This window comes from Crassostrea angulata, chromosome 2, assembly GCF_025612915.1.
Source record: "Crassostrea angulata isolate pt1a10 chromosome 2, ASM2561291v2, whole genome shotgun sequence".
Taxonomy (NCBI): Eukaryota; Metazoa; Mollusca; class Bivalvia; order Ostreida; family Ostreidae; genus Magallana; species Magallana angulata.
In genome coordinates, this window is record NC_069112.1 from 45,929,206 (window position 1) to 45,957,122 (window position 27,917).

The following is a 27,917-nucleotide window of genomic DNA, read 5'->3' on the forward strand; positions in this document are numbered from 1 at the left end:
ATAATCAAAAACAATCTTTTTCCAACTTTAATGCTGTTTATTCAATACCCCCCCCCCCCCCCATATCTAATTTTTTTTATAACAAATTTCTAGAGCATCATAACTTGTAATCTGTTATCTGATAAATAAATCTGGATTTGATATCCGGAAATAATTAACTTGGTGGTCATCTGACGATGGTTTTTATTGTTTTGAACCGAGATCAACAAGACCGATAACCCAACAATGCCCTCCCGGCGGGATTGGCGTTGACCGACAAGGTAGCAGCCATTATTGATGCTATTTATAAGTACATTTGTTTCTATTATTTTCACTCGTCAAGAATGCAGATCTTAGCGATTATTATTGCAAACTCTTAATACCACACAGATCCAACATTAATTCTTAAAATTCAAATTTTTAACTTGACAGGAAATCGCTTTAAGTCAGCATATACGATTTCTAACTTGGATAAATAAAGCCCCTAAATATTTTTTTTTCACCCGGTACGCAATTTTAATTAAATTTAATGTAGTTATTTTAAAAAAAAAAATTAATCTTCATTATGATTTGTTGATGGGTAAATGGTTTCCCATATACATATATTTGCATTTTCCAGTGCCTTTGTCTGTGATAACACTACGTATCGATTTTGTACTATTAAACCCATAACTTCAAATGACGCCAAATTGAAGCGCCGGCGGGATCTGCTTATTTATATCTAAATAGATGTATTTAATCGTACGGTGGCCTAAAATTATATAAACATAAGTAATAAGGAATCATTCTTTGAAAATTTTGCGTTGATAATTTCGGTCGGGGCTTTATTGGATTTGATCACGCCCCGGCCGACATTATCGCCAAATAATACCCAAAGAATGATTCCTTATTCTTCATATAGTAACAATTAGATCGTTTTGCATGTAAAGAAATATCTGCAGAAAATAACATTAACATTTCTTGATAATTATCTGAAATTTTCCTGCAGGTGTAAATTTCTGCTTACTATTTCGTTAATTTTTCACTGTGGTAAATAGTGCGGCAAAAGTTTATATTTCCAAGGAATTTAACTTTTATTGATCTTCATAAATAATCCACGCGGTGACTTTGGATTCTATTCGCCGAGGACAATTTATAAACGCTCGGCTAGAGAAGATGGACATTAAATTAGATAGAATAATCTACATGTATATAGAAAGGGAGAGAGCAAGCTGATTTCTAGATGATGGATTTTATATTGGATACAGAAAAATGTAAGTGTAAATTGTGTCTGTTATATTTAGAAGGAAAAATCTCCAAGGAAGTTTTTTCTTTTTCTTTCTTTCTTTCTTTCTTTTTTTTTTTTTGAGAATTATTACTATCGGGGTTTTTTTTCAATGTTCCCTTCAAACTGTAGAAATGAATTTGTCGTGTCTTTAAATAAACAAATTTTGTTCCGTCATGAAGGGGATGGACGGGGCACTAATAATATATGTTTTATATATGTTTTCCAATGATATTTACATGCAATTTTTGGGGGATTCCTAAAATCTTAGATACATGTATGTTAATAATGTCATTCAATTTCGCTTCTGAGAGGCTATCATTCTATGACGATTTTTGACTCATACATATAAATTATATCTTATAACTCCTTTACTAAATCATCTAATACAAACGCTAAATCAAAAACAAATATTGTTAGAAGTACATTAATTGCTTGATATTAGTCCGTACAAATGTATGACATTTTATTCTATGCGACAGTTTGACAAAAACGATATACATTAAAAAAATAAGATATATTAAAAAAAAAATTATAATATTTTATGTCGATGTTATATTTTGAAATATAAAAATATCTCCTCCCAGTAGAGAGTATACAAAGTAAAATCGGTCAATATATTATAAAGCCGCCCCATCATGTATTTATGAATATTCATCTGGAAGGCCAACAGGTGCGCGGATAAATTATCACCTGTTCCTTTTCAAACTAAATCTAGTACATGTACCTCTGCAGGCAAATAGTTAGTATTCATCGATTTGTTTATGTTTTCTTTTTGTGAATTGAAGAAAATTTTTTTAAAAGTATTGTGAGAACTGTATACTTATATGGAAAAAGGAAACGCGTTTTTGATTGTATTAACTAATATCAATAATCCCTAAATCATTTTGATATTGTTGCTAAATTTTTAATTATCTTCATTTTTCCAGGATAAAGTTGTATTTGATTCTGGCTTTGGTTGGATATCTTGTCTGTACAAAAGCACAACAGACAACAGGTGAAGTAAAAAAATATGTTTTGTTTATGAATTAATAGATAATACAATGTACTATCTATTAAAACTACGAAAGCCGAGAAGGATCATTCGAGATTCGAGATTCAAAATACGAGATTCGAAATACGAGATTCGAGATTCGAAATTCGAGATTCAATATCTAAATTAACCAATCAAATCATGGATCTGAAACCTGTATCCTAGCAACATCAAACTGTTCTAAATAAAGATCATTCGTACATGCTCTTTCCTACAAATAAATGTCTTAATAGCTCTTATATAGTGGTTATAAAATGGTTAAATTAACATTGATGAACTAACCCCACACAATATAAACAATTAAAATAGAAATAACACTGTTGGCTTTGCGAATCTAAGTGGTTTTGTTTGCCCTGTATGTATCCCCCCCCCCCCCCCCCCCGAACAATTTTTTAACCCGAAGTGTATTCGCCCCAACTGTGTAAAAATCGGCTCGCGAAGAAAGATCTGTTAAATCTAAATGTTTTAGCTATGAAACGAAACTCAATGAAATAATCGACATGTCAAAATATAGGTTATGATAAAGTTTTAAACCATAGAAGATATAATGATTAACAACCTCAAAGACAAAAATCCAGATAAGAATAGTGTATTGTAGGGTATGGCAATGCTATTGTCGATATGAGAGAGAGAGAGAGAGAGAGAGAGAGACAGACAGACAGACAGACAGACAGACAGACAGACAGACCGACAGACAGACACAGAGAGAGTTTTGTAGTGTCAAATTCAGTTTTGATTTAGAATTTGAAATTGATTTGATTTGTTACAAGCATATATAGACAATAATTAAGCCTCTAAAAGGAGAAAAGAGAGGAGGTAGCTAGGGTAGGGCAGACCAACTAGCAAGCTTTAACGTTAATTTTAACGGTGTTAGCGCACCTGTGATTTACATCGTCTATCTCTCTCTCTCTCTCTCTCTCTCTCTCTCTCTCTCTCTCTCTCACTCTCTCTCTCTCTCATCACCTAGCATTTCCTTTTCTGTGAGGGGGTTTGGGGTATTTGTGATGTCTTACATTAGCTAGCGAAAATGATAAAAAAAACATGAAATTTTCTTTAAATTGTGTGCGGATGTTGTACTCCAATAATCTGTTTTCAGTATATACATTTCAAGAGGGGAGGGGGGGGGGGGCTATATAGTCCTAATTAGTTTGCCAGTTATTCTGTCTCCACTTTGTTTTCTCTTCGTTTTCCAGGTTTTTTTTATTTGGCTCGACAAATTAATATAAAACTTTCTGTGTAGCTTTATAACGATGCACTGTAGATAAATTATGAGTAGTTTTACTTTTGATAAACAGGTACATATCCGTACTTGATTTTTAATTTGACTCTTATAATCGGATTTAATATTCCAATAAATATAGGGTAGGAAAGTACGAAAGCTGAGAAGGATCATTCGAGATTCGAAATACGAGATTCGAAATACGAGATTCGAGATTCGAAATTCGAGATTCAATATCTAAATTAACCAATCAAATCAAGGATCTGAAAATATGTATCCTAGCGACATCAAACTGTTCTAAATAAAAATCATACGTACATGCTCTTATATACAAATAAATGCTATGTTGACTTCTCCCTACCTAACTAAATAATCATTTGTATTTACTTTTACACAGAATATCTAAGTAGACTAATAATAATGCAGTGTGCTTCGCGGATCTAAGTGGTTTTGTTTGCCCTGGTGCATTTCCACCTGATGCGTTTGAACCCTAAGGTATTTCACCACCAGTAATAGTTTAAAACCCGGGTTTATTCACCCCTTTTGTGTAAAAATGCGGTTATGGTAGAGAACTTCATAAGCGTAGCTAATTTTTTTCTGTAGGGGGTCCTAGGCCAATTTTAAAAATGTTTACTATCATATTGTAAATTTAATTAGCTCCAATTTTCCCGAGGAGGGGGTCCAGATCCTTTGACCCCCTCCTTTCTAGATCCCCGCATGAAGATTAGTACATGTATCTAAATAATCTAAATATAAATAATCTGTCCTGTTTCACTAATAAATATAAGCATTACTTATCGTTTTATGTATGCATACAGTGATACACTAGTACTATGATTATAAACAAATCATTGAGATATTATCACATCATACGGAATTATTGATAAATACAATTTTTTTTCCTTTTCCTCAGTAAACAACTTATTATGAGTCTTACTTTTGGAATTGTTTTCAATATAGAAGGATGCCTACTCTCTACAATTAAAAGTAGGGATGATAGGGTGCCAATTTGTTCACATTGCCGATTTCTTGTGCAGAGAACAGTAAAACCCTTTATTTGATTGTGCATGAATATTTCAAAATTAATTGTTGTACATATATTTTGTTATAATTCATTCATTGATATATCAACAAGAAAGAATAAAAGCATATGTTTCACAGCCAAGTTAAGTTTCTCTGTAGTTTCCTACCCCCCCCCCCCCCCCCCGCACCAAAATTGACAATAATTACATATAAGTCATACAAATGTTTACTTTTTTTGTAAGTAAATCTCTAAAGATGTAAATAAGCACTGCAAACAAAGATGTGTGTATTTAATATACTACTACATTACACTTAGCCAGATAAAATGTAATCAGGATGAAGCTACAAGGGGTGAGTGGTGCAAATTTACCAATTTGTCGCCATACACACAGAACACCAAATAAAGAAACTGTGAGTGGTGTGTGGAATGCATAAAAGATGGCGGCAAATTATCTCAAATAATCAGTGCAAAAACCCACAAATAGGCTGTTATTTGTTACATATCCTGCAAAAACATTGATAAAAAATGTAATCGTCCCATAACATAGCCGATTAGGTTAATGTGTACATATGGTCAACGTACATGTAATTCTAATATACAAGAAGGCGGACGTATCAGGCGGGGATCCAGAAAATTAAATTTCAAAAATGATCGGTTGAATTACATTAAATACTTTGGAAATTGTTTTAAACTATCGCACGGGTCAAAATGCGTGATAGAAGCTATGTACAGTGTAATTGGAAACTTTCATTTTATATCAATATGTAGTATTACCTATTATAACAAATGAGAGTATAGCACAACTGCCACAAGCAATACATGTCCTTTACAGGCACCACCTCCCTCCCCATAAAAAAATGAAACAATTGTCGTTTTATTTGATAAAATGTGTGTGGTTCAAGATTTTTCTAAAGGACATACCCGATTAGAATTGGAAAAAAGAGTCGTATGTTTAAAACTAATTTTGTCAAAACTTTTAGATTCATTTGGTTATATTTTGGTCCATTTGGGTAAATATATGCACCAGCGCAGCTCTAATTTACATATAATCAGTCCATAAATTCAAAATATTTTCAAAAATTAATAGCTTTAAATCCAGTGGTTGAAAGAAAAGGAAAGCAAGTCGAACTCGATGAGTGCTAATACCTGTGTTGAATGAATGGTACAGTAGTATATGCGCAAAAAAGTCCCGTCTACTCTTTCCTACCCTATAATTATTGGAATATTAAATCCGATTATAAGAGTCAAATTAAAAATCAAGTACGGATGTGTACCTGTTTATCAAAAGTAAAACTACTCATAATTTATCTACAGTGCATCGTTATGGAGCTACACAGAAAGTTTTATATTAATTTGCCGAGCCAAATAAAAAAAACCTGGAAAACGAAGAGAAAACAAAGTGGGGACAGAATAACTGTCAAATTAATTAGGACTATATAGCCGCCCCCCTCCCCCCTCTTGAAATGTATATACTGAAAACAGATTATTGGCGTACAACATTCGCACACAATTTAAAGAAAATTTCATGTTTTTTTATCATTTTCGCTAGCTAATGTAAGACATCACAAATACCCCAAGCCCCCTCACGGAAAAGGAAATGGTGATGAGAGAGAGAGAGAGAGAGAGGAGAGAGAGAGAGAGACACTACAAAACTCTCTGTCTGTCTGTCTGTCTCTGTCTCTCTCTCTGTCTCTCTCTCTCTCTCTCTCTCTCTCATATCGACAATGGCATTGCCATACCCTACAATACACTATTCTTATCTGGATTTTTGTCTTTGAGGTTGTAAATCATTATATCTTCTATGGTTTAAAACTTTATCATAACCTATATTTTGACATGTCGATTATTTTTTTGAGAGTCGTTTCATAGCTAAAACATTTAGATTTAACAGATCTTTCTTCGCGAGCCGATTTTTACACAGTTGGGGCGAATACACTTCGGGTTAAAATTGTTCGGGGGGAAATACATACAGGGCAAACAAAACCACTTAGATTCGCAAAGCCAACAGTGTTATTTCTAATTTAATTGTTTATACTGTGTGGGGTTAATTCATCAATGTTAATTTAACCATTTTATAACCACTATATAAGGGCTATTAAGACATTTATTTGTAGGAAAGAGCATGTACGTATGATCTTTATTTAGAACAGTTTGATGTTGCTAGGATACAGGTTTCAGATCCATGATTTGATTGGTTAATTTAGATATTGAATCTCGAATTTCGAATCTCGAATCTCGTATTTCGAATCTCGTATTTCGAATCTCGAATCTCGAATGATCCTTCTCGGCTTTCGTATAAAACAGTATTGCAGGAATACATGATGTAAATTTAGAAAAAAATCAGGAGAGAGAGAGAGAGAGAGAGAGAGAGAGAGAGAGAGAGAGAGAGAGAGAGAGAGAGAGAGAGAGAGAGAGAGAGAGATGCTTGAATTTAATTGGGGGAGAAAGATTGTTTTAGGGTATGAAATTTATATGTATTAATTCAAACTTATTTTAAAGGGAAATAAGTACATGTATCTGAAAAAACCCAGAATTAATAAATCATTCAATTTCTGTATACAGGAAAATATTTGCCTAAACTAACATAATTAGTAAATCATTCAATTTCTGTCAACAAGGAAATATTCGCTTTCGTTTTATATTTGCATATTTGGCCAACGTATTCGGGATCCGGACAGGTGACAACTTTTCCAAGCGTTTGAAGGGCGAAAATTACACGTGGCGAAAAAACCCTGTATACAGTATTTCATTTCTAGTGTCATATTGTGTTGTTTTAGGTTTTTTTTTTCATTATAGACGTCCGTAAGAAACTATGCGCACACCCAATGGACGTGGTATTTGTACTGGACGGTTCGGACAGTGTGACCCGCGTGAACTTCGATAAAGTGAAAAAGTTCACATCTGACATCATTGATGAGTTCGACCTATCACCGGTCAAAGTTCGAGTAGGCGTCATTGAATTTTCCACATTCATCGGAAGAGTAATCGAACTTGGACAAATCAGTAGTTTACCTTTACTCAAGTTTCTCATCAGCAACATTTCCATGTCAAATGACGGAACCGGAACTCACAAAGCGTTGAAGCGCATGCGCGAAATGTTTCAGGAGCGAGGTCGACCGGAAGTGCCTCGGATTGGAGTAGTGATTACGGATGGACTTTCGGTTTCCCCGTATCTAACTAAAGAGGAGGCACGGCTTTTGCATCTAGATGGGGTTATAACTTTTGCTGTAGGGATAGAAGGAGATAAAACATTTCAAACAGAGCTGGAGTATATTGCCAGCAGAAAGGAGAATGCATTGAGGGTCTTGGATTTTGACGCTCTTCCACGAAATCTTTCATCTTCACTTTGCATAAGTATGAAATTTATCATTGCATTTCTGTGCTTTGCTCACTTTCAGAAAAAGAATAAATACATTTGCATTCTCGATTTCGAGAACACGATTTATTTAAAATGAATGTAATGTCGATGATTTCGATAAAACCCCGGCGTTTGATTTCAAAGGAACGGAATCTCTTTTTTATTTATACTATAGCGTATGCTGCAATATTGAATTTATTGTCGTCGTATAACGTCAAAAATTGTCTAAATGTTGTTCGTTCGATGTTATACCTATAAAATCCTGCCAAACGCAGTTGATTCTTGTCTTATTTTTTTTTAAGTTGCCGCCCCACCGGAGATTACAACTAACCCGACATCTAGCATAGGTAAGTTTATTTTCTACATTAAATTGCATCCAAAATTCAATACAAATACCAGATATAAGATATTAAATATTAGTGTGATTTCTTGTGTTAAGAATTACGTGAACTAAAACAATACACATGTGGTGATTCATGCGGGATATTTGAATTTAGCAACATTGTAGACATTTATATATTTTTTTTTGGCAGTGATTGCTCCGGTCCTTTCATAATCCGCATGAACCATCCATGATAGCATTGTATTGTTTATATTTACATCTTTCTTGTAATTAATTTTTGAATTAATCGTGAAAGTAGGGGAAAAGTTAAATTATGATTGTTAATGTAGAAAAGTACGTTTCATAAAAGAAATGGCCAATTATTCATATATAGGGATTTGAGTCTGACATCATCAAGATTATTTCTTGTCGTCCGTGTTTCTTCTTAGTTTGTTAAAGGTTTTGACCAATCGATAAACTGTCAGAACTTGATCGGGTAGATTTCAATCATGTCAATTTCTATAGCACTGTCAATAACAATCGATTTACTTAAATAATAAAGTAATAAAGGACACAGTGAATGTATTATGTACTTTGTACTCTGTCCAAAGTTTTTGCCTCCACCACTTTTTTCATATTTCGATATTCTTAGATACCTTTGTACCCAAATTATGTTAATCCACTAAAGCGAAAAAAGGCACAAATTATATGTTTTGAAACGCCCCCTCTGCCGCTTCAGTAGCATACGGGGATGTTGCCTTGCAAAAGCCATGATAATACCCGAAATATAACGTTGAAAAAAATGAAAATAATAATTAATAATGACTTTTAAGCGACTTATTCCGAGTGTCTTCCGAATAAAGAGAATAAATATATGTTCCCCAAAATAAATCTCCGTAAGAAATCTATTTTTGTTCCTGTGACTTTTTTACGAGTGAAAAATAATAATGTGGGAATGAAAATGTATTGGATATTTTCTCTTTTATTAATATGAATTGTACTTCCTTCCTAGGTATGTATATATTTATAAAAAAATGGAAACAAAAAAACCGGGACAGACTAAATATAAATTACTCTCTTATTAGTCTTTACATGTATTGTTTTTCTATTTTTTCATTGGAATGAGGGTCATTTTTCCGCTAATCACTTTAAGGTTTAAGGTCCTTTTTTCTGAATAATAACATTTTAAGGCAATAGTTGATTCTGTTTGTTAATGAATACCCGAAAGTTATTTGCTAGTTTTGTCTTCAAATTACAAAATTATAAATTCATCCTGTCAGATAAATATGTTTTACAAAGGTGGTATATGTTTTTGTTTTTGTTTTTTGTTTGAAGTTCCAGATAGAATTGGGGAATCAAGCGGCAAAAATGATGGTGAGACTGTATATCTATGAATTACAATATACTGCTTGAAGTTAAGAATTGCAAAACGCTTTACTTCACTTAGTTTCTACGACGTTTTATCTGTAAATATAATATACAATTTATAACTTCTTTTTTCGTTAAGAATGTCATAAGAAAAAAGCCAAAAAAAGTTACCTGTGTGTACAACTAGTATTTTTTAAAGATTCCAACCTTATTTAAGGTTGGGTAGTTGAAATTGAACAATCGTTTAATTCCATTGAACTTTTGTCATTGGTTTTACATAAAAAAAAATAATAAATATCTTGTCAAATATTTGAACAAAAAAACATTCTTCTTGCATAACATAATTATGTGTTTGAGTGTTTCAGGCTACGTTGATGATGGGCGGCACTTTCAAGTTCATTCATCAGATTGTACGAAATACGTAGAAGTAGTTCCGGGGGTAGGCGGAACACTCACCTTCATCAAGTCGTGCCCATTCGGGCTGTTTTGGGACGAGATAAGTCTAACATGCGTCAATTCGACTCAGGCGGATTGTTTCAATGGTAAGCTCTTCAAATAAATCTATCATTTCACAATTATCTGTTTTAGGTAAGGATTTGTACAACAACAAAAAACTATCCATCGGGAAAAATTTGAATTGAGAATTCAAGAAAAAAATAACTTATCGATAAGTTATATTTGAATAACTTAAAACACTTTGATTATTCAATAAGATGACGCAAAAATATATAGTTGATATTTTAGATTCGAGTTATTGGTCCAAAAATGTTGCTCGAATATTGAAAAAAGCCTATTTGGTTTTTTGATTCAATATATTAAATTCACTACGAACGTGTTGTATGAAGTTTAACATGTACCGTCTTTCATCAAATTCCTTTTATTATCTCTTTCAGAACCTTGTAGAAGATATTCCTCCGGATACACCTACCCAATGGACGGCATATGCTCCGGATTTTGGACCTGTTTCGACCGGAAGTCTCTCCCGGCGTGTTGCACTATGGGTCATATGTTTGAACCAGGCCGCGGATGTGTTACCGACCCTACGTGTGTGACCCCCTGTCCCCCAAGACAGGACACCGTCACTGACCAATTACAGGGTACTGTACATATAACCTTTTAGTTGCTTATGGTTCTTGATGCCTTTTATCACACATGGTTCTCTTGTTCGCGATATCAGAGCTACAAGTCAGTCTGTTTTTGACCGTGTTTTGAATTCGTGGTTTCATATAAAGAGTTATCCCAAAAACATGCACATGTATAAAAAAGGGCAAAAATGGAAACAACCAATATATTATATGCATATTTGCTAAGCAAACAGTTATTTTATTGGTTTTATTTTTTTTTTATATACAAAAGTGACAAAATTGTATGGATATTAATGTATGATATCAGTGAACTCAACGTATCTCATTCACGTCTACTTTTCCTATTCCAATAATCTAATACTGGATACACGTGATAAACTTCGAGAGCACATGTATTACAATGTTCTGTATGTTTGTGAATCCGTTTCCTTGTATGTATTTTTGTTTGCATAAAGTTAAAACACTTATTCATGGCGTTTGAATCGTCGGGCGAATTTTCAGTTGGAACTTGTTTGTTATGCTGTTTTGTTTGTTATGCTTGTTTGTTATGCTCTTGGAAATTCTTTGTTATGTTCTTTAAAATTTCAAATGAGCACAGACCATGTGTGAAAAAAAAATCGTTTAGAAAACCACATAAAGGATAAACGAAACAATTATATGATAACAATCAGAAATTAAATTAAATAAATAATAATTGTAGGAATTCTCTTCTTCAGTATGTAAAAGATGGGCTAATCCTAATGACAGCCGGACGTACCTTGAAGAAATACACAACCGAAACATTTCTCGGCCATGTGCTCCTGGATCTTCTTTTGACCAATCAGCATGCGGATGCACACACCACGTGACAGATGATACCGTTATCACACCACCAACCTCAAAGCCTAATACTAGTCGTAGGAAATTCGATAATCATATTTGTCGATTTTGATTGCCTAATTGCATGCTCCAAACACATTCACAGCCCTCTATTTTATTATTGTTTAATTTTTAATATTCATTAAGGTGTTATTCAATGCATAAGACTTAATTAATATTTTTCTCTTTTGAAGAACGTTTGATAACATTTGCTTTTCATTTTGATTTTTTTTTATGTGTGTTATCGGATTCAGTAGGGTAATAACTTGAACGTGATTTCCATCAACAAACTTCTTCATATTAGAAAAAAAATACGATTTGCTTTGCCTTTTTACTGGTTATCAGGACAATAGCAAGTTTACTGTTCTAGTCACAAAAAGTGGGAACAATAAACTTGTTATTGTCCTCACAGCCATTTTATTTTTTAAGTTTTATTAATGGAGATCTTTATTCATTGCCAGTATGTCGTGACGAGCTATATCTGAAGTTCAACAAGGGAAAGGAAGGTAATGTCAATGGATTCAAAGATTTCTCAGGTCGCAATATCCACGTTGCGCAGCGTGATGTCGTCATTTCCGCTCTGGGAGATGGAATGATGAAAATGAATGGCAACTCTAGTTGTCTGAATATATGGCGATTTTCCAACATAGAATATCGGTAAAAAAGCAAATATGTTTTATTTAATAGCATCCTAGTATCGCGTTGTGTTGGGATAACAACTTACTGTTATGTTTAGCATATTCAAACTCAATTAATACTCATTTTTAAAAATCAAAACAATGTTGCTTACAAAAAATCACACACAGTTTTCAATACTATTTAGCTGATTTTCTATGTGTGAGTCTTCTTCTTACATATCAAAAACTAGTTTTATCTCGGAAAATGAAATTCGAAAATATTTTTTGAAGCTGGAACAATTGCTTTATTTTACTTTTAATTAAATTTGTCCACAAACCTCTAAAGAAAACTATTATCCATTTACTTATACATAGTGCTTGTCAAATTTCTAAACTAAAATGTGATAGATACAATGTACCTGTAATCGTTTTTCCAACAGAAGTTTAATGATATATTTGAAATTCATCGCTATGCGCTCTGACGATGACCCTACACAGACAAAGTATCAAGTTCTTCTTTCAAACTGCTACTACAAGTCATGCTCTGCTAGCGTCGCCATCGTATTGGACAGAATTAATCACGTGATCGGAGTGCAAACCCAAACCGCTGGAACAGGCAGCTATATCTGGTGGCATCCTGTCAAATACCAGGTTGGTTAATTATATAATGAGCATATCTTGAACTTTTTTTCAAAATTACTCCAGAATAGTTATACCACACGAAACTTGTTGCTGAAGATAGATTGGTTTTCACTCGTCAATCAGTCAGTCAGCCAGTCTTGATTTCATGTAAGCGCAACTCCTCATAAATCTTTGCAAATAATTTTCCGGAACTTTGTAGGAAACTAGGACATAATGTGTAGATGTTTGAGTTACAAGAAAAATCCGGTTCCATTTTTTTGGAGGGAACTTTGGCGCTTTTCCTGTTCTTAAAGGCAAAAATTGTATATTGATGTGAATTTTTCTGTAAGTTTTGTTGTGATGATTTTTTGGGAGTAATGCCCCTTTAACTACATGTTACTTTTTTGCGTATTTTATGCTTACACTGCCTTTTATTATGTGTATCAAAGTCATCTGTTTAATAATTTACTTTTATCCACAGGTTGCAAAGTATTCAGAATTGTGTGGTGTATTTTTAATTGACCGTTTTTATTTGTCAAACTTAAATACCTTATTTTTGTCTAAATTAGCGATTCAAAATGATTTGAAAAAAGGCAAAAAAAATAAATAAATAAAAAAATAAATAAATAATAATACACATAACGGAACATAAAACCCACAAAAACCACAAACAAATTATGTGCGTCAGAGTGAATTGTTTTCCCGAATCGAATACCTCTATTTGTTTTGCAAGATAGGGTTTACTAGTTAAACCTATCTGGTCAAATGTATATTAACAATGTACATTACTTCATGCCAGCTTTTTGATGAATGCCTGTTTATGGACAATGTAATATTTGTGATCTGGTTGGGACTTAAAAACATAATACATGTTTAAAAGTGAAAATTGTCATTTTATTTTGACAATAAAGAAAACAGACTAAACGGAACGCATTAGAAGTTAGATCATCCGATATTGGATGTAATTGTAAGATCAAATAAATAACTAATTTGAAATGTGACTCCCCCCCCCTAAGCTTGCACACAACGTAAATGCTTTTCTATTTAAATGTTGCCTGTTTTTTTTTTCTATTTTAAAGGTTGATATTGTAAACAACGTAACTCTGAGCTTCGACCATAAGGGAACAAATATCAACTTTTCATTAAACAAACAAAACAGAAAACAGTTTATCCAAGGTAATACTGCAAATGCATTCACTTTTATACATATGCACGTTTTTTTTGTTTGTTTTTTTTTATTTTTTTTTTTTTCTTTTTTGCAATAGCTTATGTTTTAAATCTCTAACTTACTTGGCATATTCATAACCAATTTGATAATAGAGTACAGCGGCAGAAAGGTATTTTTAAGTTAAAATGAAAATACATGTATGGCAATTTTTAATTTGTTTGTGTAAAGTTTTGGAAATGGAAGTAAAGATTTATATGTACTTTTCTTGTACTTAACATTGGTACCTTATTAAGAAGTCTTTATCGCAATGTCAAAGGTATCCTAAATGGATTTTGGGACTTCGTTGTGATGAACTATCCTCTGCAGTTACTCTAGCAAACCGCAAGTGAAACAGTGATTAGGCCTAAGCACAAAACAATACTACTGACTACACTTACTTCTTGAATATAATCGATAAATTCGACGTAATGTATCCTTTAGTATTGTTTTTCAAGGAAACTTATGTATGAATACCGTTAGAATTGTCAGATTTAAAAGGGTACGAACAATTAGATACTTCTGTTGTCGTAAGTATTCCTATGCTAGTGTTCAATAAAGTGTCATTCAACCAGACGCTCTGCTGTCTCTGTTAATTCCCGACAAGCAGAGGGTCTCTCTTGTTTGTCGGAAATAAACTAAGACAGCCAAGCGTTTACTATAGATTCAATATTGCTTAGATCTATACAATTTCTCAAAAAAATTTCGATTACTGATAGGTAGTTTGATGGAATTATCTCTATCTTTAAGTATTACACACCATGATGGGGTTTTCTCGCATTATCACCGATGTGAAATCGGTTTGACCGGTGTAAGACAGCAGTGTGAGATTTGTATGTCTTACACTGTGTATTACTTCGCCGTTTTAAAACGTAAACAAACGTTGTCTTCTGTAGGGAAATGCAAAATGGTGCATTGAGATTATCTATTAAGTAATTGTTTTGCTTAACTAATTACAATTTATCATATTTTTAATTAAAAAACTGTCGTATGCTCTCATTTTGACTTGCACTATTTGAAGCACGCGGTGGGATCTTTTGAACGTCATAACAGAAAGTTGTCAAACATCAATTTTTAAGGAAATATAATGCGAGAAAAATAATCCTTCATTATATACTCGTGTGGGATAATGAAATTCCACCTCGTGGCCAAGATTCACGGTCTAGGACTCGGCAAAGCATGGTCCTAGACCGTGAATCTTGTCCCCGAGGTGGAATTTCACTATCCCACACTCGTAATAATGAAGGATTCTATTATTCTCGAAATTCTTGTCGGGAAGGTCCCATAATTCATATCATAAGAAATGTGCGTAAATACATATCAAAAACTAAATGCCATGCAATATAACATACCGTTGATCTTAAAATCGATGAAATCAACTCCCGTCAGTACTTCAGTACTTTGATTTCCTTTAATGATTACTATTATTTTATTTACCTATATCAATTGCAGATAAGCTTATAACTCAAAATCGTTTTTTTTCTTTGGTAGATGGGGCAAAAGGAATTGTATTGTTTTTGATTGGTTTTTTATTCTTTTTAAATTATTTATTTATTGTCCTCTTAATTTATTTCGTTTTTATGGTGATGCATGTAAATAGCACAATGTATTGCAATTTGTCAAAAAATAATATTATTTGTGTATCATTGTAGAGATGGTTCTTTTAAGGCAGACAGGGATTGTTATTGGTGCTGGAGGAATGTATAACAATTTCAAAGGATACATTGATCAGGTATATTGTAATCAGATCAAAGTAAAAAGCAGTTTGCTTCAAATATTGTTTTTTTTAATTCAGGAAATTTTATATTGTTGACGGTAGATAAAAAGAAACAAATTTCCTGGAATGAAATTATTTCTTTTTGATTAGTTTAATTACCCGAGGAAAAACTATATTATTTAAACAAGTTTAGAAAAAATCAATCAACTAATCTTGTTGTAAATGTATACTGTAAACCAACTTTTATTCGCGTGCGAGAAATTTTCGCGAGGTTAGCGAGAGCCTTGTCGTCGCAAATTTTCTCGCTGCGAATCAATCCCTTTGCTGTAGTTTTTATAACAATACAGGTCTGGACAAGGCTTGGTCGCGAATATTAGTCGCCGCGAACCATTTTATTGGCAGTTAATCGCGAAATAAAGTCGCCGCGAATAAAATTGGTTAACAGTATATAGTGATCCGATGACTTAGACAACAATATGAGTACATGTAATCCAATGATATTGTTATTATAGATGCATAAAGTGTTTCAGCGATTTTAACAGAGTTATGATTTAATTAATTTTAAGGTGCGCCTCAGCATGGTCCACCTATATTGATTTTTACTCTATTAAAAGCGTAATTGGATTAAAATTTGACCTATATTATTTTCCATTTATATATTTCTCCTGAACATAATTTGCAACAATGTCAAAATGATAAAGCAATATATAAAGATATATGATAATACAAACAAAATGTTGTTAACAAAATCTAGAGTAAAAGAAAAAAAAAACAAGTTACACTACACATGTGTATGTTGTATAAAACATGTTGGCAATGTTTTGTATCATACTCTACCCCCCCCCCCCCCATTAAAAAATGTCATTTATGAATTATTGTAGCACATGAGTTTTCAGTGTATAATTATTTTAGCATGTAAATTTGTCCTGACTAATAATTTTGCGGAAAAATATGATTTTTGTAAGATTTATTGCATCAAAATAAGATAGAAATGTCACAAGTGTGTAAACACGTGTAAGAGCACAGCTAGTGTCAGCATCAGTTTTTTTTCTCAGCAGTATAGCATACAATTTTAAATGCGTTCGTTGAATCGTGATAACAGTGTTTGTGAGTTTGTGACGGTAGCACATAATTAGGGTTTTGTTTTACTTCTTACTGAAACTCTCGTCGAACGGATGCATTTCTTTATAATCTTCTAACAAAATATTCTTTGTAGATCAGAATACAGCATTGTGATGGAGACCCCCCGACAGAAATTGAGGAAAGACCCTGAAGACTTTTTTGCACAAATGTTTCCTGTTTCTTTAGTTGATTTATAAAAGAAAGACGTTCACTTTTTCAAACTAAAATTTTATTTTAAAACTTATATGCGTTTATCTTTAAAACAAACCCACACCTTTTTTGTTTATGATAAGGAAGTATATTTGTGAAAATAAAGATAAATAAAAGTTATTTTATAATAGTGTAGAATATTTTTTTTAACTGTATATAACATATTTTTACTGTCTATTGATATTTTATACTTGAAGGAAATTGTTTTTACGCCTTTTGATTCAATTCTCGAATATTTTATTGATTTATGTTTATCATTGTCCAATATCTACCAAAATGCAGGTTATTTATATATTTGAAACTACACCTTTGTAAAGTAATAAAAGAAATATCAATTTAGTCTTTGGTGTCATATTTTACTTCTTTTTTTCTGCCAGGGTTTTAACGGCTCTAACCATCATCTTAACTTACTTTAGTGTACTCTAAGTCTATTAACGTCGTTAGAAAAAATGCAAGCACCTATGTAATCTCTTTTAATTGTCGTCTTAAGGAGTTCTTCATTAAAAACAAAGTAATGAATCAGCCAGAAATAGTATATCATGTGAAAGAGGGACAATCTAACACCCATACATAAGTAATAAAAAGCAAAAAAAAAAGTTAGTAGCTCCATTCATCCACCCCTCCCCCCAAAAAAAAACTGGATAATTATTTTTGTTTAAAAAAAGTAGACACTATCTCAAAATTCCAATCATTATTTTTGCTTGGAAAAAGTGCACGAAGGTCAATCAAAGAATGAGAAGACAAAGTGACTGTCTATCATGTACTTTTAAAAATAGTTATCAATAACAGATTAATATATCCACAAACACTTATTTGATTGATATATAAAGTTCTGCTTTTTTTATGAAAAGGTATTTTGTTAGCCGATTTTAAAAACAACATGTTTTGTCATCACGCCGCACAGTAACGTTGAAAACATGACTTCAAGATGACGTGCACATTTAATAGAGATACTCAATCTTTATATCACCCTGAGTATTGTTTTATTTTTCATCATTCAAATCAAACTGGCACGGTATCACTTGACATCTAAATTGTTCACGTTTGATCATTAATTAGTACCTCAATTATTTTTTTTTATTTTTTTACCGCATGTTTCTTTGTTTACTGTAAAAAAAAAAAAAAAAAAAAAAAAAACCTCTTCAACTATTCTCCTTTTGACTTTTCTCCCGTATTAAATCCTTACTGATTATACTTCGTTGCGTCGTGACGTTCGGTGACGTGAGTGTTTTTCGTCAATTTTAAAGATGACTCCATGTCTTTAGATACTGATATCTCTTCAACAAAACTATATACTCTGTCTTTTTTCGGTACAGAGAATATCATGACAATTCTTAATTTGAGTTTTCAATATTATTTAGTTTTAAGCCCAATTTATTGAGATATTACTTTAAACGTATTATGATTTATTGTTGACATAACACATATTTTTGACCGTGCGCCATGGCCTTATTTTAACAGGAATAGATTCTAAATAATTCTGAGAAGTGCTATATTAACGGTTTTCGATTTCAAGTTGTTTGAAACTATTGCTAAATGATGTCTCCTGAATTTAATGATAATATGACATTAAGTAACAACGTTTGGCAAAAGATTTCGTATATTTTTTTTTTATTGTCCCTCGTACTTTGAGTATATATGCCCCTCATTGTAACACTGGAGGAACCAGTAAATTCAAAATATAACTCAATTATGAAAATATGCGTTAAGAAAACAATAATTCCCCAAAAAGGTGTGAGGGGTATACCCTTCCTTATTTTGTTCACGTTAAAAATCGAAATATCAGTTAAAGAAAAAGAATGCAATTGCAAGATTATATATTGAGTTAAGGCTTTTTTGTAATGAAGCTGATTTGATAATAACTCGAAATGAAAAGCAAACTCTGAATATGCAACTGTCATTCACAACAACAAGTGAATGGCTAATAATGCTAAAATTGTATAATACATAATAATGCATAATATATTAAAATGGGTTTGACTTAACTAATTATTAAACTACAGCGTGACGAGACAAACTTTAAAAAGAAAAAGCAGTTGCAAGACCCTAGGCAAAAAATCAAATTTATAAAAACTAAAAAAAAAAACCAAACAACCGAATGGAGAGTGTTTGTTGAAAAAGAATGTTGCTACAAAATATAATAATAATAAAAAAAAACTGTATTGGAATCATTTGTCATCGGCAAATAATAAATTTTGATTAGTTAGTTTCAGCGCCATTGTCAGTGTAAACGGCACCACAAGGAATAATTAAATTTCATAGAAAATTTCGACTTTCAAGCACATAAAATACTGTTAACACACATTAACAAATATTCTGTAAATAAATCATTTCATTGTTGCAAGATAATTTACATGTTTAACATTCTTATACATTCTAGATCAAAAGACATTAGCTCATATATGTAAAGAATTATTGCAGCACTTGTTGTCGTTTTAAGCATGTACTGTGGACTTCTTTTGTGTTCCTCCTTTATTGGTGATATTTCCGTAAGTTATCTAATGCTGTGTGGAGAAATTGTTTGATTGTATAGATGTAAGAGAGAAGAGTGCTTCCTGGTCTATTAAAACGCTTCTTCACAGGGGCATCACAGTTGTGATTTTCTTCATCTTGATATTTCATCAAGTTTTGACAAAATAACCGATGTAAATGTGAGTCCAGTTTCCTATTTGTTTTTGATTCTAGGTTTAACTCAATTTATTTAAGAAGTGGCAGTAGTCAGGAAGAGTTTTTTTATAATTAGATAAAAATACGTGTATAAAGGAAAACAGTCCGTTTTATAAGCAGCGATTTTTAATAGTGTTCCTGGTGTACTTGTATGTGCAATACATTTAGGAAAAAGTATGCAGGAGTTTGTTTTTTTTTATTTTTAATTTAAGAATTCGTTCCTTTTAATCCTTGTAATTTACATATGTTTAATTTATTCCCTATTTTTAGAAATATGTATGTTTATAATGTTATTTAAGATTTAAACTAAGACTAAATACTTTTTTTTTCCTTATTGTACATGTATGTATCAGTGCTAAGCCATTTGTGATTGCATCAAATTGCATTTGAAACAAACAATTAACATTTTTCACAGGATGAAGCTCTGCCATTCAGTCAACTGAATGTTAACTAAATGGTCTTGAAAGGAGGCTGAATGGCATAGCTATGCCATTCAGCCACATTTCAGTTACCTTTTAGTCACCTTTCAATTGACTGAATGGCAGAGGTTAATCCTGTGTTTTTTTAAATGTAGTACTTTACCCATCCTAAACTAAGCCAATTTAGAGATTGTTTAAGCCTAAATATACTTTAAAAACTAAAACGAATCTTTTTTTTCTTTTAATCAATGTTTCTATTTCTCTCTTTTTATTATTAATTAAGCTTATTGATTTTGGGTTTGTGAATGATTCTTGTGATATTGCACAAGAGTGCAGTGTTGAGCTTCACAAGGACAGGATGATATATTTCAAAAGGATTACGTCACCAAAACAAAAAAGAGAACAAAAAAAACATAATATATATATATATATATATATATATATATATATATATATATAATTTATTAAGCATGTGTTTATGATGTTGGCAGGTTTCCTTGGCAAAGGAACAACGACTATCATAAGCAATGCTTCGACACGAAGCAATGTTTATGTTAATCTTACCTTGGATAGGATTTGCTTACGGTATGGCTCTCTCTCTCTCTCTCTCTCTCTCTCTCTCTCCTTGTTAAATTAAAAATGTAGACTGAAAGTAAACCCAAAATTATAAGTACAAAAAGAAGTACACTGTAACGTTCATATTTTCTCAACCTTTAGAAGAAATTCTCATTAATTACTTGCCTTAAACATAATATTTAAACAATATACACTACAATATTTCAGAAAAGACAATTATGTTGTTTTTGTTTAAACCAAAACATTTAAATTTCTTCTACAGAAAACATTGCAAAGTACAGTTACGCCAGCCAAAAGTATCCATTCGAGATAGGTACACTTACAAAAATTGCTGATGCATCCAAAGCTGTCGATGGTCTTAAAAGTGACTTATCAGCACATGGAGGTCAATGTACATTATCTGCAAACAACAAACAGGAAGCTATTTTATATGTTGACCTTGGTTACATTCTTGGCATCCATCACATCAAGATATATTATAGAACAGACAACATACCGTGGGGTTAGTAAGCTCTCTCTCTCTCTCTCTCTCTCTCTCTCTCTCTCTCTCTCTCTGTATTTAAAACCATATTAAATGCACCTTCATGGATATGTCAACAATTGTCTTAGATTCTCTGTAAACGTTTCGAACGCGACGGGAAAACAGAAGTTTAAATGCCAGGCCCCTTTAGTATTATTATTTTTTATTAATACAAGCATAGGAAAATAACCTATCTTTAGACGTGAGCTACGCATATACGTATTGAATACAACATTACTAAACTATATAAGACATTAACAGCAGCTTTAAAAAGTCATCGGGATTTCAACTTGGTTTGTAACTTGATGAAATCCTGTGAAGTCCAAAGGGCATCAGAAGTTTCAATCCCAACCAAATGCATATGCTGCCTAACTTTTAACATCGCTGATTATTACTTATGTTTGCGTTCAAAAAAGACGAATCGTTCAGAATCTCTTAGAATCATTATTATAATCATATTTTACGTTTAAAATAAAACATCTTTCAAACTGTAAGCACGTGCGACAATCACTGTGACGTTATACAAATTTTTTAAAAGAAATTGGTTCATCTAAGGACGCATATTTAAAAATATAAATACATGAAAAAATGTCCACATAAGTTTATTTAATGAGTTCCTTTGAGCTCCTATACACTGTCTCTTGAAGTTTTGATTGGCATTTATATCCAATAAAAAGGTCCCAATCATGGGTATGTCGACAGATTCCTGGGATTTTCTGTGTACGTATCGAACACAACAGAAATAAAAGATGGAGTTCTTTGTTTTAAAGACGACTCTTTTACCAAGTACACCATTCCAGCTGTGATAACATTGAACTGTACTCACCACGGTAGATACGTCATCTACTACAACAGCAGGACATCAAGTAATCTACCACCCTACTACTCAGCATATGCTTTCAACGAACTGTGTGAGTTTGAAGTATATGGTGAGTTTTCACTCTGGATATTCTATTACATATTACAGACAGTGTATTTTTTGCCATATTTGAACAATTTTTTCTTAACTCTTGGAAAGTTTCAAAAGCCTAATGTTCTCTAATATCTTATCACATCTGATAACATCTGATAACAATTGTTAAACTAGAATAATTAATTTGATATCCATATAATTTATATAAAAACATGTTTTTAAAATGTGTATTGCATTTGAAAATGAAAATTTATAAACATTTCTAGACATTATATTTTCGGGATTTCACCCACTTTTGGGGATTCTGTTTGTAATTGTTAACTTCATTGCAAATAAGACATTTCGGTAAAAAAAATAAGATGTGTGATTTGCAGATTTTTTTCTTGTAAACATTGCGTTCGTTAAAATAAAAGATAACTAAATAAATAGCCTTGTTTAAATAATAAAGATGTACGCATTTATGTTGACAACTTAAGCAATTTGTGTTTTGACGGAACTACTTTTAACATATTTAGTATATTGGCTACATTATGACATACATTATAGTTCATTAAGCAAGATTTGAAAAAAAATTAAAAAACTAAAGAGAGATAAATATTGTAATTGATTATGGAAAAGAATATAGTAAAAAAAAAGCAATTTCTTCTTTCAACTGCTGGTCTTTATATTTATATGTGCCTGGTTAAACTTTTTCATATAAACTGTTGACGACCATGCAATGAATTACACCATCAATAGCTTTAATAAAAAAAAACTGAATAAAAGACAGAAACAAACTTCATTCATGGATCCTTTGCTGTAAAATTATTTATTCAAAATGTTTAAAGCAAAATGTCTGATAAGTCATCGTTTATTCTATAGGATGTCCTTACCCTAAATTTTACGGTGAGAGATGTAACCTGCCCTGTCCACCTACATGCAAAAACCGTCGTTGTCACATAGAAACGGGTAAATGTTTTGGGTGTGAAGATGGATATCTTGGCTCGACATGCAACATTAGTAAGCACTGCTGGTTGACATCCACAATCATATTCATGCAGAGCATTATGAGTTTCATCATGCAATTTACATACCCGTATTATAGCAATTCGTACAGAATTTTCTCTTTAAAATATTTTCCCCATGATAAATACACTGAATTTGGTAAAAATGGATGGTGTGGGGTGTCACGCTGATCCATATTATTTTCCTTGCTGCGTTCTAGCCTATCTGAAGAGTGCTTCCAAATTGCATTTCTAATTACTAATCCGGATGATTTCGTAAACTTGATCATTTACATTTTAAGAAGGACACTTCCTTATAAGTCCGTGTAGATTGAACTCCTCTACATATGTAGTCAGTGTAATTGATTGGATAAACCGGAAGTATACTTAAAGATGATTTCTTCTATTATCATATAACACATAATTTTTAAAAAATTGTTTTTTGGGAGTTGATTTTAATCAACTCTCCTATGCAGTTACTCGGACAAACCGAAAGTGAAACAGTGTTTGGATCTCAGCACAAATCATCGCTGCTGACAAGACTTAGTTCTTGAAAATAATTGATAAATTCGTTGTAATGTATGCTAAAGCATTGTTTTTCAAGGAAACTTATTTATAAATGCCCTAAAAATAGTCAGATTTTAAATGGTACGAACAATTTAGATATTTTTTGTAGTCGTATGTATTCCTACGCCAGAGTTCAATATAGTCTCGTTTAACTCGACGCTCGGCTGTCTCCGTAAATATTCGACAAGCAGAGAGTATTACTTGCTTGTTGAAGATTTATGGTGTCAGCTGAGCGTTTGGGTCAACGAGACTAGAAATTAATATTGCTTGGATCCATACAATTTTTGAGGAATATTTCTATTACCGATACATAGATTGAATGAATTAATTTTATCTTTAAATATTATTTAACATGATTGATATGAAGGTTTCTCGACATTTAGTCGAAAAAGTCCAAAAATTCTTATAATAAAGATGTGCGTAATTCAAATTCAAATTTTAAAAGTACATGTACTTGTCATGCAAAATAACATATCATTGATTTTAAAAATAAATAAACATCGACAAAATCAACTCCCGTCAGTTCTTCAGTACTTTGATTCTTTATCTGATCTCTTTAATATTAAAGAAGTACGCATTTTTGTTGACAACTTATGCAATTTGTCTTTTGACTGAACTACTTTTAACATATTAAGTATGGTGGCTGCATTATGAAAAACATTAATTTCATTAAGCAAAATTTGAAAAAAAAGAATAAAAAATTAAAAACCAAAGAGAGGTAAATATTGTAATTAATTATTGAAAAGAATATAGAAAAAAAAGCATTTTCTTCTTTCAACTGCCGGTCTTTATATTTATATGTGCCTGGTTAAACTTTTTCATATAAACTGTTGATGACCATGCAATGAATTACACCATCAATAGCTTTAATCTGAAAAAAAAACTGGATAAAAGACAGAAAAAAACTTCATTCATGGATCCTTTGCTGTAAAATTATTTATTCAAAATGTTTAAAGCAAAATGTCTGATAAGTCATCGTTTATTCCAAAGGTTGTCCTTACCCTGAATATTACGGTGAGAGATGTATCCTGCCCTGTCCACCTACATGCAAAAACCGTCGTTGTCACATGGAAACGGGTAAATGTTTTGGGTGTGAAGATGGATATCTTGGCTCGACATGCAACGGCCGTAAGTACTGCTGGTTGACATCCAATATTATATTCATGCAGAGCATTATGAGTTTCATCACGGAATTTACATACCCGTATTATAGCAATTCGTACAGAATTTTCTCTTTAAAAATTTTTCCCAAGGGTAAATACACTGAATTGGGTGAAAGTGGAGGGGTGTGGTTTCACACTGATTCATATTATTTTCCTTGCTACGTTTTAGCTCATCTGAGGGAGTGCTTCCAAATTGCATTTCTAATTACTAATCCGGATGATTTCGGTAACTTGATCAATTACATTTTAAGAAGGACACTTCCTTGTACGTCCGTGTAGATTGAACTCCTCCACATGTGTAGTCAGTGTAATTGATTGGATAAACCGGGAGTATACTTAAAGATGATTTCTTCTATAATCATATAACACATATTTTAAAAAAAATGATTTTTAGGAGTTGATTTTATTCAACTCTCCTATGCAGTTACTCGGACAAACCGAAAGTGAAACAGTGTTTGGACCTCAGCACAAATCATCGCTGCTGACAAGACTTAGTTCTTGAAAATAATTGATAAATTCGTTGTAATGTGTGCTAAAGCATTGTTCTTCAAGGAAACTTATTTATAAATACCTTGAAAATAGTCAGATTTTAAATGGTACGAACAATTTAGATATTTTTTGTAGTCGTATGTATTCCTACGCCAGAGTTCTTTATAGTCTCGTTTAACCCGACGCTCGGCTGTCTCCGTAAATATTCGACAAGCAGAGAGTATTACTTGCTTGTTGAAGATTTACGGTGTCAGCTGAGCGTTTGGTTGGACGAGACTAGAAATTAATATTGCTTGGATCTATACAATTTTCGAGAAATATTTCTATTACCGATACATAGATTGAATGAATTAATTTTATCTTTAAATATTATTTAACATGACTGATATGATGGTTTCTCGACTTTCTAGTCGAAAAAGTCCAAAAATTCATATAAGAAAGATGTGCTTGCGCACAAATTAGAAACTACATGTACTTGTCATACAAATTAACATATCATTGATTTAAAAAAAAAAATAAACATCGGCAAAATCAGCTCCCGTCAGTTCTATAGTACTTTGATTCTTTATCTGATCCTAACATTAGACCTATAGCATAAATGCACATACAATTCATAAAAACTATAATTTTCTTTATTCGTACAGCTTTAATGGCCTCCGTAATTTAGAAGTAGTTTTCTTTTTTATTTCTTAATTCAAATTCAAATTCTTATTAGTGTCTTCGTAACCCCTGTTGTGAATACAGTTAACTTCTTCGTTCAGGAGAAAAACATACCGCACTCTTTTTTTTTCTTCCTGTCTCATTCAAGAAATAAATAACATTGCTAAAAAGTTCACCGGTGTATGAATTTGATTGGAACATGATCAAATATTCCGAGTAGCCTCTTTCTGAACTTGGTTGGTACGTGATCAAATCTTCTGAGAGACCCCGTTAGGTTTTTTTTTTTAGATTCAAGCAATTTAAGCTGCAATTTTCATGGTGAAATTTTTACGAAAATGTTATTTTCTACCAAAATAACAAAACATATCATGGCTCTTTAATTTCTGTTAGCCATATTTTTGTGGAAAAAGGTCGGTTAGAAGCCTTTATTGGAGCAAAATGTATTTTTTTCACTGACGCAAATTGATCTGCTATATACTCCTACAAGGAGAGATCTTTCCTCTGACAAAAATTGATGGTTTTTTTCAAATCTTATTTATCATAAAAGTTAATTTATTACCAATTATCTTGAAATAGTATGCCTAGTTCAGAAATCTTAGTTTTAGTTTTTACTCCAAAGTAACAATAACCTATATAATTATATGGCAACGAATCGAACAAATAATTTGGCAATCTTATGTGTACCAAGCTGTACAAATGTGCATTCATCGGACGCCAACGATTTGTCCATAGGTTAGTGGTTACATTTCTCCTGTTAAATTAGTAATGAAATTAATAAAGAAAAGAACCACACAAAACCCAACAGTAAAATAAAGTTACATATTAAAGAGCATTACAATCTTAGCTTGCATAAAAACAGATATATATTCGCCGGACAGAATTTCTAAAAGAAAAGAAAATATGTCAACGCAAATGGATGTAAGTATGTGATGTTTTGCATTTCTCTGTTAACGGTACACACTCATTATTTCAACGTATAGATTTCTCTTTTTTTTTCTTCTTTTTAAAATCATTGAATGACTCCGATTGTTATGAAAATAACTATATGTGCGTCCTACAACTCGTGATCATGTTCGTGTTTGAAGAAATTTGGTTTCTGTGAAACAACATGGAATAATACACTCTTTGTATTAGGGTAAGTAATCACTTTGACTATTAAATCTCTAAAGAATAGAGGTGTTGTCATTTATTTATTTTGAAAATGTATTGTAATTCTCACAACTTTTTCAGTTCTAATACATATCAAAGTTACCTACATGCATAACTGTGTTTATACTTTATAGTTCTTATTTCATTATGAATAAAAAAAATATATAGGTTAGTAAGTCAATAATGTTGATGATGTATTGACTAAATGTATGTATGTTTCGAAACTTTGCAAATGTATTATGACACTCTTTTTTTTTCTTGTTATGGTTTTTTTCTTTAAGTAAAATGTATTTTACAAACTGTTTTTCAGAACAGGAATTGGGCAAATGGGATTAAATTCGATTAAGAGGGCATAGACCAGCAGCAGCTAGAAAATTGTTAAGATTATTGACCTTTTTAGAAAATAAAAACAAACAAATAACAAAAGAACAAAAAAATAACCTGACTATTATAAACAGCTCGGAAGAAGATTCAGAGACATGTGGTCCTGAATGAAATACAGAGAAATGCTTACTGAAATATAGATATCTTGTTGACTTTTATATTGATTATTGTGTATTGTGTCTAGGTTGCAAAAGAAAAAAAGCAAAGAGGTTCAAAGAACATCTGGAGAAAGAAAGACATCTGAGAAGAACTGAAAAGGCACATGTGGAAAGAGGCGCAGGTTGTTGTTAGCGACCGCCGTAAGTGGCGTACCTTGTTGCACGGCCTCAGCCGTGCGTCTTCGGGGCACGGAGGGGATAAGTATGTTCTGTCTTCAGTAGTTCTTGAATCTTATATATTCATATCTAACTTTTGATTTTGAAAAGG

General features: G+C 32.2%; 2 protein-coding genes across 4 annotated transcripts in view; both read left to right on the top strand.

Annotated features, from left to right (window-relative positions):
• The first annotated feature begins 1,112 nt into the window (after nt 1–1,112).
• Nucleotides 1,113–27,917, top strand: part of LOC128171049 (protein PIF-like) — a 144,564-nt gene continuing 117,759 nt past the window's right edge. For 2 of the 3 annotated variants that reach the window (XM_052836807.1, XM_052836806.1), the window contains exons 1-12: nt 1,113–1,232; nt 2,173–2,240; nt 7,316–7,873; nt 8,180–8,224; nt 9,535–9,573; nt 9,933–10,109; nt 10,461–10,664; nt 11,369–11,548; nt 11,972–12,167; nt 12,568–12,778; nt 13,828–13,924; nt 15,605–15,684. In XM_052836807.1, coding sequence (XP_052692767.1) covers nt 1,231–1,232; nt 2,173–2,240; nt 7,316–7,873; nt 8,180–8,224; nt 9,535–9,573; nt 9,933–10,109; nt 10,461–10,664; nt 11,369–11,548; nt 11,972–12,167; nt 12,568–12,778; nt 13,828–13,924; nt 15,605–15,684 — 1,857 coding nt within the window. In that variant the 5' untranslated portion in view covers nt 1,113–1,230. Of the gene's footprint in view, nt 1,233–2,172; nt 2,241–7,315; nt 7,874–8,179; nt 8,225–9,534; nt 9,574–9,932; nt 10,110–10,460; nt 10,665–11,368; nt 11,549–11,971; nt 12,168–12,567; nt 12,779–13,827; nt 13,925–15,604; nt 15,685–16,885; nt 17,187–27,917 lie in introns of those variants that run through there. The other variant, XM_052836808.1, reaches the window with a different exon arrangement.
• LOC128171054 (uncharacterized) lies at nt 20,615–25,088 on the top strand. The gene is made up of 5 exons (XM_052836817.1): nt 20,615–20,672; nt 20,926–21,165; nt 21,861–22,112; nt 22,958–23,095; nt 24,637–25,088. Exons 1-5 carry the CDS (start codon nt 20,615–20,617, stop codon nt 25,086–25,088), a joined length of 1,140 nt encoding a protein of 379 aa, XP_052692777.1.

Coding starts and splice junctions, on each gene's coding strand:
- LOC128171054 (XM_052836817.1), top strand. CDS start 20,615: ATGCTTCGACACGAAGCAATGTTTATGTTAATCTTACCTTGGATAGGA. Junction 20,673..20,925: donor TTGGATAGGATTTGCTTACG/GTATGGCTCTCT, acceptor TTTCTTCTACAG/AAAACATTGCAAAGTACAGT. Junction 21,166..21,860: donor AACAGACAACATACCGTGGG/GTTAGTAAGCTC, acceptor TCCAATAAAAAG/GTCCCAATCATGGGTATGTC.